This window comes from Tinamus guttatus, unplaced genomic scaffold (genome assembly GCF_059628265.1).
Source record: "Tinamus guttatus ecotype Peru unplaced genomic scaffold, ASM5962826v1 Tinamus_guttatus_pri_ptg000652l, whole genome shotgun sequence".
Classification (NCBI taxonomy): Eukaryota; Metazoa; Chordata; class Aves; order Tinamiformes; family Tinamidae; genus Tinamus; species Tinamus guttatus.
In genome coordinates, this window is record NW_028289186.1 from 287,189 (window position 1) to 302,175 (window position 14,987).

The window sequence follows — 14,987 nt, forward strand, 5'->3', positions numbered from 1 at the left end:
TTCTGTTTTTTTTTTTAGGCCTCATAAACAATGCATTTAGTTACTCTTGATGTTAGCAAGTATGTTTTCATGGAATAAAAGAAAAAATACGACTTCTGTCTGATTTCACTTAAATAACACCATATTACAAGTTTGCAATCATCAACATATAGTCCTGTACCCAAATTCAATGGGTGTGAGTTGTCTGGATCATCCCTAATGGTCACTGTCATGTAGGGAAAAATATTTTGTTTTTATGGTTAATCTTGATAACCTCAAAATTGAGGTCAGGATCAGTCAGGGAAGCATATTAAAGCAGCTGTGACATGATTAGGAATTTTCTGTCTATTTCAAGATAACAACTACTTAAAACAGATTTCATTTTCTAAAATAATATGTACAGCTAATGAAATAACAGGGTAGTTGTAATCTAGTATAAAACTGCTGTAAAAGACTGTGCTCCTTAATATACTTTAGCTTGAGTTGTAAAGTTTGATCAAAGCATGAAAGGAAGGAAGGCAAATCATGATAAAATATATCCAAAAAGCTAGTAGAAATACATACATGAAAATAGGAAATGAAGTAGTTTTAAAATTAAAACTATATGAATAGCTTATTGGAAATGGATGACTGATCATATAATTCCAGTCTCTTGGAAGGGCTGGTTGCAGTCATGTTCTTAACAGGTAGTATGTATGAACCCAGACTATCATCACAGGAAGTCTCCGCAGAAAAGTCAATGGCAAAAAGGTAGAAAAGAGTTGTTTTTCAAAGGTCTCTCTTGGATATGCTCAAGATGTATCATAGAAGAAAGGGAAAAGTAGGCAATTCCATTTACAAGAAAGCATTAAAAAGTGGTAGCTTCTTATAAACCGCAAAGAGCATCATTTGAGTCTCCGGGCTGACAGAAAAACAAACGAACGATTTAAAACCTAAAGAACTCCCATGTCTATATTCATCTTAGATTTCAAATCTCCGTAGGAATGCTACATTTAAGAAAATGTTTATTTTAGAAGGTTGGAGGTGGTCAATCGATAATTGATCTGTAATCTCCTTTAACTAATCTTCATCCCCACATCTTGAATACCCAGGGGAAATGTCTTTTCTTCTGGAAGTAGGTCTTGAAGTAAATCATCCTCGGTTTCCACTGAGATCTTAATTTCAGTTTCTTTTTGCAAGAGGTTTTCTTCTTTTGAAAGAGGAATTTCTTCCCCTGTTGGAGAATAATGGGGAGCATTTCCATAATCCATGCTAGTTGAACTAGTCTGCTCTGGGAACTGCGCACTGCGGTCGGAATTACATACTTTAACAATGCAAGTCACATTCACCTGTGTTCCTCCATTACCAGAGTGTTCTATCAAATAAACAAAAAACACAGTAAGCATGGAAGAACAAAATCCCGAGGAGGATGGTTGGATTCTTTCCAGAGACAGACTGGAAGTCAGGCAAGTCAGAGAGACAGACGAAGTCAAAATAGACTCTATCTCCTTGCTTGAAGCAGTTTATGCAAGCTGGTGGAGATGGTGCTGCAACTTTTTGTTTCCTTTTTTTTTTTTAAACACAGTAAAATCTACATTATCTCAGTATTTAAAACAAACTAAAAACACCTAATACAGAGACCTGGATCACAGACAACTCCCTGCCCATCTGTTTCTTTTTTCTTAGTCCCTGTTCTATTTCTGAAGCTTTAGTCTATCACATTTTACTGCTTTGTCTCTCCCACTGACAGGAACATGCCTACAATGACCCTGGCTCCCCAGCCTGCAAAAAAACAGTTTTGCAGCTGAGCACAGTGTCTTTGCTGTTCTAAGCCGAAAGCTTAAAACAATCACTTCTTTAAAAAGTTCCTAAATACTCTTGCTGCTGAACATGGCTCTGATATTTTTAAATTATGAAAAAAAAATCTTAGATCACCAAATTTCAAGAGGTTGTGGAACATTCCAATAAATTATCTTTGCCAGACTCTTACCTGAACTTGCAGAGTTGTGTCTGTCTCCACTGTGAAGTTTACAACCTTCTGTGACTGAATATTGCTGCTGAAACCCTTCCACTTCTTTCTTTTCGTTGTTCTTATTACTTATTACACTGATCCTTGAGGCACCAGCTGGATTATTGAGCGAGCTACTGCTTGAGCCTGGTGTTTCCAAGAGATGCTGTTCCTCCTGCTCAGAGTTACTGGACTTCTGTGGTCCTGTATTTCTTACTTTTTTCTCACACTGCTTCTCTGCAGGCGAAAAAGGCTGGAACATTTGCAGAAAAATGCTGAACATTAGATGCCTAAATGCTGGCTACTTTTTATTAAACAAACTACTGATAATCTCCATTTGTGAAGCAGTAACTGTAAACAAAATTCATAATACCTCATCAGTTATTCAGTAAAATCCATCTGTCTAGGCACCTACGTTAAATGGCTAAATGGCCTGACATAATGTGAGGTTGAATCAGTCACAACAATTATATCTTAGGCAGTAACTTGGGGTTAGTGCCAACCTGACCAGCCCTTCCTCACTACAGTTTTAGCTTTTTCATAATTAGGTAAGATGGCTTGATTTCTATATAACTGTTAGAGAAACGGAGAAGATGAAAAGGAATGAATGAGTCACACTCACCAAATCTGCTTCCCCAGTTGGTGGAGAATATAAAAGTGCTGTGAATAAGGAAAGAGTTCGTTAGCAGCAAAATTTGTTTATATTGCAAAAGCTCCCTTCTTAACTTGCCTGAGTGATAACCTGAGCTGCTAGAATAAACTCCAAATGTACATTTCGTTTTACTTTCTCTATGCCCTGTGGATGCAGCCAAATTGCTAGTGCATGCTATTTAAATTTTTTTTTTAATTTTGTGTACTGCACTAATTTTGTTAAAACTGAATTTGGCCAGTGAACAGAGACGATTCCACGTATGAATTAATCATTTTTCTTTAGCACAGTGTCAAAGAATAACAATAAAATATGTACAATGACAGTAAAATGATAGTAATAACATCTGGTAATGTCTAATACCTAAATGATGAATCACAAAATATTTAACAAGCTGCATTAGGAAATTGCTGCACAGTTGCCAGTTCCACTGGATGTTGCATATTTAGACCATTATCTCTTCCTCTGAGGAATAAGAGATTTGAATAGGGTACCTGCCTCATATCCCCATATTGAAATGAAGTTCACTGCATGTGATCTAATAAAGATACATTTAATGTAAATGCATATGGAATACTTCAGAGTATTTTTCTTATTCTGGTTTTCTGTGGCTGCAAAATTTATGTGCGTAGTGCTTTGCATGAATTTTTCATTAGTCTCTCCTCTTGACCTTTGAACCATTTGAGCAATTTCATCCAAGTGTAACAGAGTAATGAGGTCAAAAGTTCCTCTGAACTTTCCTGGAAGTTTCCTGAAGCTATGTTACCAGTCAGTGGATGAGGACATGCAAATAAATGTCTTCTTTCCTTATTAAAAAAAATAATGAACTCGCCTATTACTAGACATCAAAGACCCTACACATAAGCAAGCCTGCCTCCATATCCAGCCATAAGAAAAGCTTCAAAGCTAGCACTTTCTAGGACACTAAATCAGACAAACACCAGGCTCAAATTAGTAAGAAACCAGATGTTACTATTTCTGATGATTACAGAACTGTTTATTTCACTGCATGAATCTTACCTTTTTTACGAGAGACTAAGCAGTATCCCAAAACAGCAATTATCACGATTAATACCAATGGCCCTGCTACTGAGCCTGGAAAATAAATGAGAATTATTGAGCAGGTCCATCTGCAAATGAGAGAATTAGACACAAATAGTTCAGCAGTTTCCGTCCAAGATTATAAAAACTCATTTCACAAGTAGCCACTGTGTCTGACATTCACATTTAATGTCTTGAATGATTGGGTAACAAGGTTGCATTTCAGTCTCCAGCACTTCATAAAATTGAACTTTACTGTGCTGAGAAGCGAGGACAGATTCCTGGCCTCGTTCACAAAGGAAACCTCACTAGGCTAGCAACAGTTCTTTACATATAAGGCCTGGTAGCCCAGAATGCACCTAAACACATATAAACACAGATAAAGACAGCAGAATAGGTGCTGAACAGGAGAAAATATGTCTATGCTTATCAATGCTGTATAGATTTTTTATTCTCAGGAAGTGCATTTCATAATCTAGTTCTGCACGTTTTATAAATATTGCCACAAGAACTATATAATGCACTGAGGCAGGGCACATATATGGGTAAACAATACACTACTCAATACAAGCAGCATCTTACTCTATTAACTCCATTTCTTCTGAGGTTCTATCTGGGTACAGATAGTTGGTCTCTGAAAGAAACTGAGAACTAAAAGCAATCTTGCTTCCTAGCCAGATGAAAATGACTTCCAAAGAATTAATAACTCACCAATGATATAAGACGTATCAGGTGCAGCACTTAGAACGACAGGTCGAGTTAATATTTCAGGTCTGTCAGAATTTGAGCTTTGGGTCAGGATGGTTTTCACAGCAGTGTGAGGTAGAGCTGTGGTTAACACTACTCCTGAGTCACTGCAAACAGTGTCATGCGTGCGATTTCCTGGAATAGCCACTGTTTTACAACTGCAAGAAACAAAAAGATAAGTTAGAAAAGAAATCAGTCCTAGGCACAATTAAAGGTTGCTATTAGACAGAAAGGTTGGCTTACACTCTATGAGGCTTACAGCTGGTACTGTAAGATTCCTCATCTGAAAAATTTCCAGGAGGACAAGGTACACATTCTGTATCTGTGCTGTCTGTTCCTTCAAATAAATAGAAAAACTGCAGTTAGTCATCTAGTGAGAACCAAGAATGAATAATCACGGTCTGTGGTGCAGATCCTGGAACCAACGTGGAGACAGCGCACAAAATACAGACTGTGCCCCTCACAAAAGTGGTTAATCTGAAACATCCCACCCAAACACAAACCAGAAGATTCATCAGCTGTTACTTTTGTGCCCTTGATAGACATTCTTTTTCAAAGACTGTTAAAAACCTACAGAAAAGATTAAATGTGTCATAAATGTTGAGCCTTTTCACTGGTGCCTGACAGGCTGACCATCTTTCCATCCTGCTGCAATTTTGACTCTTTTCCAGAGTATTTCTTAAAATTAGTAGGCAATCCACCTGCATCATTTTTATCCTGAGACAACTACACCATCAGACTGGTAAATTTCATAATTTAATAAGGAGAAATTAATTCCTCTGCAGGCATCATTACTTACCCTAGATTAACTTCAACCTGAAGCCCTGTTTTAAGGTTTTAAACAGGAATTACGTGGTCCTCAAGCTGCAAGCGCAGATCACTTTGTAATCACATAGTGCAGCAAAACAAAGGAAAACTAACTTGGATCAGGGAACTTCATGATGCAGTAAAAGACTGAGATATTTTGTCCCTTTTAATATGCCTCAAGAACACTGTCTACTTGCTAAAATGTGGATTGCATTAGAAGGCAGGACATTAAAACACATTCATCTGGTAATTCACCAAATTCAAGGCAGATTTGGAAATATTTATGGACTATTGAGGTAAAAATAACCCTCTTCATACAGTAAAGCTCATTTGTGCACAGATTCTGAGTGTTCAGAATTAAATTACCTCTTTTGGAAACTCGGTAGCCTTTTCCACACTTTTTATGCACTCTGCACATTTCGCACTGGTCATATATTTTTGAAATGCAGTACTCATTGGGTGGGCAGCTACAGATTCTGTCCTGTGATTCTGTGCACGCCTGAAGCTGCACAAAACCTGTTTTGAAACAAGAAAAAGACAAGATGCCATTGGGAATATACAAGCGACAGATCCAAACTCTTGAGGAGTTTCCTTAGGGGAAAAAAAAAGCCAGATTAAAACAATTCAGCTTTGGAGCAGGTGTAAAAGGCTCAAAAGCCCCTTTAATAGTTCAGCCCTACCTTTCCTGCAAGGTGGTAAGCAGGCAAAGCACTGAGGAGACCGATTCCAGACAGCTGTATACGAGTTAAGTTCACAGGGACTGCATTTTGTGTCTATTCTGTCAGTGCAGTTCTGTAACTCATATTGACCTATTAAAAAAAAGAAACAGAAAAATCTCATCACTAGGAGTTTGGGTAAGTTTCATTCTTAGTTGTAGAAAACTTTTCCTTTGACTGCCGTTATTAGGCTGATGGCAGACACCAAGCAGGTACTAATTTAAATAGGGATTGCATGTATACACAGGGAAAATCTGACCTTTTCATCATTCCTGTTTGCCACATAAAATAAAAAAAAATCTGAAAAATTAGAAGTTAGAGAATAGGGTCATGTATTTTCTGGAATAAATAGAGGTTTTAATTCTGAATCATCTTTACCTTCATTGTGTTTTTAACAAAGTAAGTATGACAAATCTACGTAGAATTTTTTTTTTTTTTTTTTTTGTTAATTCAAGCAACTGTGGCTGCTTCAGCATAAATTGGCTTCCTGCTTAAACTTCCGGATCTCTCTGACAGGAACTCAGCAGTTATGGAGACGAATTTTGTTTGCTCAGCGTGTCATGAGACAGATAAGCTGTTTTTTTTTTTTCTTTTCCTGTGTCTAATGTCATATAATGACAGCTTTTGCAAAAAAATCTATAATTAAAATATCACAATGTCACTATTACCAAAACAAAGCAAAAAACCCACCCTCAACACCCCCATTCGTCTGCACTCTAGCTGTTTGCTAGCAAAGGATCGCTAATAATTATCACTAGAGTATAAGACATGACACCTCAAATGAGAAAAACAGTTTCAGAACTCTTCTATTTCTGTATTGTCGCTGACACTGGTCTATAGTAACTGCTTTATAGTAAAGACAAAAAAAATCCTTAATGAGCAATTATAGATTAACCTGCCCAGTGGAAACCCCCTTATATAAGTATTATTATCAAAGTGCAAAAATTAAACTCTGCCTCATACCCTGACTTAGAATGCATCTGTTATTACTAAGCTTTGGTCTGATGCATGTTGTTTAATTCTAATTTCATTAGTTAACTTTTGCTTCAAAACAAACAGAAAAATGTATGTGCAATTAAAAATTACTTTAATCAAAATACAATGCAAGGTTGAGCTTAGAAGAGCTCAGCAGCCTAGATCATCCTCCCAATAAGCTCCAACCAGGTTAACCTTGTAGGAAAACTTCTGGCAAACGTTGTATTTCTTTTGCAAGTATTTTTACAGTCTGCATTTTATGTTCTTCTAGATAAGACTACATTAGAACTGCAAAATTGATGCTTTTCACATGTGTCAATAATCAAAACATACAGTGCAAAGTAACAGTGTAAATTAGAATTTACCAGGAGGGCACCGACTGCAACATTTATTAAGACTTTCTTCATAGAACTCCCTGGTAGTGTCCTTGCACTGTGCAAACTGTGGTGTATAAGGCAGGGAATAGTCCTAGGAGAAATTAAAGGGAAAATCATAAATGACAAGTCCGTCCATCCTGACCCTCATGCAGAGAATCCAAAGAGACAAATATTTAAGTGATCAGTGCAATTATAATTGGCTGGCATGATTCAAAGAGCCTTATCACTGCAAATACTTTGATTCCTTCCCGAACCAGGGAGACCTTGATGTTCTGAGAAAAAAAAAGAAAAAGCCTTCAAGCTCTTCTGAAAAGGAGCAATTATGTAGTCTTAAGGAAAGTGCATATGAAACAGTCATAAAACACACTGTACCTAATTTTTGTCTCATATAAACCAACACAGCTAGATGACTTCAATGAAGAAATGTCAAAATATTTGAGGACCTGACATCTGTTTTCAAAGGGGAAAAACATACCTAGAGTGAAAGAAAAAGGCTCGGAAATATAAATGTAGGAGTTCCCTGCTAGATGAAAAGTGCTCATGTGACACTGCTCAATCCCTTGCAGCCTGAAGAGATTGTTCCATGCAGAGCCATACACATTTAGAGAAGTACTTTACAAATATAATTAAAAGAGAAATCAAAACAGGAACAAGCTCTTTGCAGGCCGGTAATGAAAATATCCTTCCTCCTTACTGAAACAAGTTGATTATTTATTGCATTTTCACTTTACTGACAAAGTAGATTAGTGCTTCTCACTCTCAACAATTGCTTAAAGAGAACCCAATATTTTCTTAAGAAGCTTGTTGAAATACTTCTTATCTAGCTGTACATCAGAACAGGGTTTGACATGTTTACTCAATGATCACTAGAATTCCTCGAATGTTAAGATGGAGAAAAGCCTTCTTGAATTTGAATATTCACCCTAGAAAAGGAAGAAAGGAAGGCAAACTATTTAGGTACAAGTTTCACACCTCCTATGTAAAACACCGAAAGTTGGTGACACTGACCAGAATCATCCTGATAAGTCAGTTGAGGTGAAGACTCAAAACCAGAGAGACTGCGGGAGGGTTTCAGCAATACCCAGCGTGTTCCCTCACAGACTGCTCAGTGATAAACAGTCAAGTTGCAAAATGAAAAGCAGAAGAGCAAAGACCCTTTTAACAGCTCAGAACCCGCAATGGAGTGGGGGAGAATGAATGAATTATTGCCTTTATTTCTCAGAGCTTCTGGTGGGCAAGCGAAATAAAGACTTGGCTGCTTTTCAAACTCTGCTTTGACTTTCGATGAGAACAAAACCAGGTTTACAGTGGCCGCAAGTGTCTCCAAAACCTCCTCTGGCCTCCACTTTTGCTTTGCAGTAAGAGGGCTCCCTTAAAGTTGAGTTGCTCGAGGACTGAAAACTTTGAAGCAGAACCAGGAGCCTGGCTTCAGCATTTTTAGATTCATTTACCAAATGAAAAATAAGAAAAATAAGGCTTTCCAAAACCTTCTAGGTTCAGTGGCAATTGCTAATGCTGGACTTGATACTGTATCCTCATAGGAAGGGCAATAAGTAATAGAGAAGCCACACCATTTGCAAATGTGAGTTGATACTCTCATCTGATAGAGGGAGAAAGGGCTCTGCTCACATCAGAAGTACTTTAAGTTCTTTTCTTGTTTGTTAAGGGAAGAAAAATCAAGTGCTGTAGCTGCATTTTTGCAGTCACAATAATAAACTTGATTAAAACAAACACTCGAGCATATTTTTAATCCGAAAAAATTCACTGCCAGCACATGCACAGAAAAAGAGAGAAACACAACAAACCACATCACAAGGTATCCTGCTGGTGAGGCTTCCCGGCAAGAAATGTTCTTACCTCATCCTCTTAGTTATCTGTTGTAAATACTGTCCTGAGAATTAAAGGCACAGGAAAACCATAGGTCTAAGGGTTCACATCTGTTTCTCTCAAGTCATGCTTGAAAGGATATCTTTACTGACTGATACAATCTTCCTGAGAGTTTAACCAGAGGTGTGGTTCTTCACGACATACAATTGACAATTTTTTGCCAACTGTACTTAAAAAATATTATGGGAAATTAAAAAGGACTTATAATTCACCTAGACATATCTTTTGCAAGCACATCAGCGTTGTTACTCACTGGGGGGGGTGCCTCTAATTTCCGTAGTTATTTTCAAAATAAGTTCATTTAATCAGGCTACAGTCAAGGTCAACAGCCAAATTTCCTATTCTGCCAGAGCAAATGTAAGCCTCGTAGTTGGTGCAAAACTCTCCTGGCTTTTGTGACTACAAGACGACTCCACCTTTCTCTAGCCCTCTCATCAATTTTAGGGTCTTGGTTGGGCAGTGCAATATTTGCTGCCCAAACCAGGAATTTCTGCATCCAGGTTTATTGGCTACTTTGGCAGGAAGACTGACAAAGTTGGAGAGCAGAATCTGTCCCATAATCCTTTATCACTGTTTGCATGTCTCGCATGTCCATATTTTATCTCTGTTTTTATTGAGACTCTGTTCTGAAAGTAGACCGTGATAATAAAAATAGTCTTTTATTTATAGGGCTCCCTAACTACGGAAAAGAAAAAGGAAACCCCATTTAATTCAAAAATTATTTAGATATGGAAACCTTTCGTGGTCTGAGGGGATTCATGTGAAAACAATCAAAAACAGTTCTCAGGTTAAGTTCTCAGTTATGAAGCGGGTGACAAAACCCAGAGAAACATTTTACAGAAAGCAAATGCTGAGAAGCTTGTACTGCCTCGTTCGGGCTAGCCTTAAAATGTTTTCAGATTAAGCAGCAGTGTCTAATGACAGCTGACTTTTAAAGAGACTTGTACAGACAAAATGAATTTGGAAGATTTCATTTAATCTGATGGATGCCAGTAAAGGCAAAATGTCTCCTCTATCTGGCAACAGAGGCACAGAGATCATTAAACAGCAAATTTAATCTACCTCTATGCACACTGATCAAATTCTGCAGCTTGTTTTGGTGCTTAGTTCTTGGGCTGGGATACAGCAAAATAAAGGTAGGGGGCCTGTATTTGCTCAGATGAGAACTGAGTAAACTTTGTGATTGTCCCTGGCTGTGCAATTCACTAGCAAATATTTTTGCAATGTATTAAGCAATAATGGAGAAGTTACATACAAGAACTGAGTGACTCAAGATTCCCTCCCCAGAGTCCCTGTGTTCTTTGCATCATTTTCCTGTCTGCCCTAAGCCATCAACTAGAGCGGTGACCTTATTTGGAGGAGCAGACCAGAGGCAGCCTCCATCCAGCTGAGAGGTTAGTGCAGACTCTTCCAAACATGCACAGCTGCTTCCAAGATTCCCCATATCCTCTCCACTGGGGAGAAAAGTGGCAGCGCACACGGCAGCATCCATGATTTGCAGCTGGATCTGCGCTGGAGGAGGGAGCACTAGTGCAGGGAAAGGGCTTACGGGCCTCCCTCCCACGCAGTCACGCAGAGGCCAACCACAGCCGAGACCCTGGAGTCCGTGCTGGAGTTCCGCATGGGTTATAAAGTGCAGATCCGGACTTGGATTCACACTGTTGCAAAAGCAGAAAGATCTGATCCAGTGCACCAGCCTGGCTCCAGTTATTCGGGAGAAAGGCCAAAGTCAGAAGGCTGGGCCTTAACTTCCACAGTGCTGTGATAATGTCAAGTGTTCCCTGTGTGCTGAATGTTAGTTAGAATAAGGAAACATTCCTGCAATTTCTGCCTTGCAGTTTGTCTCTATGTTCTTGGACTTTATGCTTAAATTTAGGCATCTTCAATGCAAGAAAAAAGTCTTGCTAGTGCTATATACATGTTCATCCATTTATATAACATTCAGTTTTACTCAAGGAGGTCATTTAAATAAAGATGTAAATGCACCTTTCAATCCTAATGCATATTTCTAGACATTTATTGGTTTCCTTTTCTTGATTTCTTAACAAATTCGAGCTGTCAAACAAAGGAATCTGAACAGGAACTACGTCTGGCATGTAACGTTCTCTACGCATGTGAAACCACAATGAAGTCACCAAAGACTCTGACATAAAAATCTGCCTGTGTGGAAAAGACCTGTGGTAGAGAGATGTCATTTGCTAAGCATAAGTCTAAAAAAAAAAAAAAAAAACACCAACCAACCAAAAAAACTATTTAAAATATCTAAACTGGTCCTGTAGAGAACAAATTCTGTTCAGGCTTAAATTTGTCACAGGTAACAACAAGTCTCACTGAAATCAGTGGAAGTTGCATCAGGCTGTACCAGCTATACTCAAACATAAAGCTTCACTCAGAGTTGCATTCCTGTGAATACTGCTCTTAGATTATGTGCCCCATGGTTTACACCTGGCAATCCTGTCAAGGCCTTCAGTGCAGAAACCCTGCCACTTCGAGCCTAATTCCTCTTCTGTATCCTGTAATGATAGAGTCTTTCTGCATTACATGCATGCATGAAATCAATAAGGGCAACAGAAAGGAAATAATACTAGAAAACCTGAGCCAAAACCCAAACCAAAACACTTTTCTGTGGTGATACTGGGACTTGTACAGAGGGTCCCTGTATAGAGAGTACCAGACAGATTATCTGTAGCTGTGTTTCAAGGAGACCAGGCTAAAAGCTGTCATAAAAGAACTCAAATATAAGGGACAAGTATTGACTTAGCAACATAAGCCTGTTCATAGGTGTCAAGAGGCTGTGACTTGCCTGGTCGCCCTCCTGAGATGGGGGCCTGAGTCACTCAAAAAATGTTGCCAAAGATAAGCACCTTTTAGGCCAAATACTGTAAATGACATTTTGCTATTATTTTTAAACAGATTCCTGCACATAACAGCAACTATACTGTACAGCACTTGGGGCAGCCTTGTAAAGGACAGATATCTGGGTTTCAGGCTACCAAGAAAGTTTATATTAAAAGTATCTGGTGACCAAGTTGCTCACAGTGGTAAAAGAATATGTTTAGTTCCTGTGAGTAAATCCAGGTTATTACTTTTCAGATAGTTTAGGCTGAATGAGAAAAACAAGAAAAAGCATGTCAATCAATCTATGGCTTTACTGGATTCTCCCCTCAGCAAAGCCAAACTAAGGTTACTTTTAAAAAACTGATAAAACAGAGATTTTTTTTCCCGTTCTGTGGCAGATGTGGTGTTTCCATAGTTATTGTTGAGGTTTTTTTGGTTTAAGTTATATATGGAGTTTCCTTTAGTTTGGCAAACACTTGAGAAAAACAAGAAAAGTGATGCTCGAAATTCCCTATGCTTTCCACCATTAGAAAATCATGGTTTGGATGCAGGCTCAGAAGAGATTTAATTCATTTTGAACCACCCTGCTCTTTATTGCAGTTGACAGCAAGAAGCAACTTGACTGTTACCCATTGGTGCCAAGGTCTGCTGCCTTCCTTACCTTCTCCATCCCAACCAGCCCAAAGTATTCAAGGAATCAGGCCCAAAACACTGTCATCTTAGCAAACCAGGGCTGAATTCAAAATGGTTTAGGTGCAGCTGAAAATATTAACCTAACCTTGAAACATCACTGAATCCCAAGTTCAATATACATTCTGCTACCTTACTCATCTTTCTCCATTATATTCATTTAGTCCCATCAAGAATGAATGATGGGACTAAATGAATATAAGTAAATACACAAACATCATGCATATCCCTTAGGAAGGGGAGAGAGGGGGCAGAGAGGGGATGAGAGGGGGGTCAGTGAAGCAAAGGCAACCTCACCAAGCTCTTGCGTTCAGACAGTTTTTTAAAAAATAAATAAAATCCCTGCCAACTAGAAACATAGCTGGCCGTAAAACAGAGCAGACACAGCTGGATCACATCAGGTCTTAGATGTAAATTAAAGGGCTTTTCTATGTAAATAGGTTTGAAACGCTCTGATAAAGCACAGTGCACTCTTCCTGTTTAAACAACGGTGCTAGAGCACACACAGATTTGGTGTTGCCACAGCCACGAGCAGGGCTGCAACCTCTGGGAATACCGGGAAGCAGCCCGAGACGCTGGTTCATGGGGAAAAGGCGAGGGAGAGGAGAGGCGTGAGGGGGCGGGTGTGGAGGAGGAAGGTGGGAGAGGGATGCGGGAGAGGGATGCGGGATGCGGGAGAGGGATGCGGGAAAGGGATGCGGGATGCGGGAGAGGGATGCGGGAGAGGGATGCGGGAGAGGGATGCGGGATGCCCCGCGCTCACTCACCCGCCCGCGCGCGGCTCCCGCCTGCAGGAGCACCGCAAGCAGCACCCAGCTCGGCCCCATCCCGCCGCCGACTGCCCGGCCCGGCTCGGCTCGGCCCGGCCCAGTCCCAGTGCCGGCCCCGGCGGGCGGAGCGGGGCGGAGCGGAGCGCGGGGCCCTTCCTCTCCGCTCTCGGGAGCTGCTGCGCGCTCCGAGCGCAGCTGCGGAACATCTGCGTATGGGGCAAAGAAAGGGCGGCTTTGGGTCAAAATCCGTTTAATTCTTTAAATTTCAAGCTTGCTAGTGTTGTATGGAAATCCAACATTCATTGGATTCATCGAGAAAGCCGCAAAGAATAACGTACATGTAGGGCTGAAATGCGCCCCGAGCTCTGTTGTTACAGACCATCCTTGAACAACTCTGCCTGCCTGTACAGGTGGTTCTCTAAAATTAATCAGAAATTCCTGTGTTTCCATATGCACTGAAAAATGGGGAGCTGCCCTGACTGGGAATGAGGAAAGGGGTGTGCGTCCTGCTCAGTTTTGCTTCCTCTCAGCATTGATGCTTCATGTCAGCACTGAGTGACTCGACCTTCTGCTGCAGAACAAGCCCTTACAGCAAAAAAATGGTAGTTCTCTTTTGCCTCCCTTTTCACCAAAACCGACTGCTGCCTCCAAGGCAATACTGACAGCTGAAAGTCAGGGAGACTCGAGTATCCGTCCAAGCACTAGGACCAGCCTATAGCTCCCTTACTTCATCTTCAGGGCTGTGGTTGCAAGGAAGTGCCAATTCCTCTGGGTTTGTTTCTTCATTTGAAAAGCTGAATCTGCCCCTGGGTAGAGAGGCTTAATGTATAAAAGGGAGCCAGTGGACAATTATCTTCAAAAAGCCTTTGCAAGGTTAGCCGTGAAAAGTCTCTGAAATGATCTGCTTAGGGCGCAGGAAAAAGCCAACAAATCAGTGGATGTCTTCGAGAAAGGCATTGAGAACAAAACAGAAATTACCCTTTTGCCACTGTTTAAAGCCTCAGCCAACCCTCTTTTTAAATGCAGCACATAGTTCTCCTCTTCAGATCTCCAGAACACAATGAAATTAGAAGACACCAACTAAAAGGACCGAGAGAATTGAGCAGTTAATGTACAGGAAGGTTGAAACTCAGTTTGGAGGATGAGGGGAAGGTGACCAAGAATCATAAATGCAGTGGATAAAGTGAATGCAAAACATTATTGCAACTCAGTATTGCATTAAACTCTTAATACAAGAATTAGTGGCACTCACTGAAACAAGTAGGAGGTCGGTTTAAAACAAATAAAAGCAATTTCTTACACAGTGAATTGTAAATGTTGTATCAGTTGTCACATTGTATAGGCAGGTTATACCAAAACATTCAAGAGATTAGGAAAATTAATGCAAGAGGTTCATAAGTGGTTCATTAAGGTTGGGAAAAACTCTCTAACATACTTAATCCAATTACAGCTGATGCTGCAGAAGTGTGAGGAATACAAACAGATAAGACATTAACCAGGCTTTTGTGCTCTGCCTAAAGAGCA

General features: G+C 39.8%; 1 protein-coding gene across 1 annotated transcript; it reads right to left on the minus strand.

Annotated features, from left to right (window-relative positions):
• Positions 1 to 956: 956 nt before the first annotated feature.
• Positions 957 to 12,673, minus strand: TNFRSF1B (TNF receptor superfamily member 1B). The gene is made up of 10 exons (XM_088536096.1): positions 12,665 to 12,673; positions 7,267 to 7,369; positions 5,891 to 6,019; positions 5,577 to 5,726; positions 4,647 to 4,740; positions 4,368 to 4,561; positions 3,636 to 3,710; positions 2,589 to 2,626; positions 1,949 to 2,219; positions 957 to 1,333 (listed from the first exon to the last, which is right to left on the minus strand). The coding sequence occupies exons 1-10, from the start codon at positions 12,671 to 12,673 to the stop codon at positions 1,035 to 1,037; spliced, it is 1,362 nt and encodes a 453-aa protein (XP_088392222.1). The 3' UTR covers positions 957 to 1,034.
• Between the last annotated feature and the right edge of the window lie 2,314 nt (positions 12,674 to 14,987).

Bases quoted from the DNA above. Each gene is read 5' to 3' on its own strand.
- TNFRSF1B (XM_088536096.1), bottom strand. The intron at 3,711-4,367 runs GTGAGTTATTAA...TTTATTTTCCAG, and splicing joins TGATACGTCTTATATCATTG to GCTCAGTAGCAGGGCCATTG. The intron at 1,334-1,948 runs GTAAGAGTCTGG...TTTATTTGATAG, and splicing joins ACACAACTCTGCAAGTTCAG to AACACTCTGGTAATGGAGGA.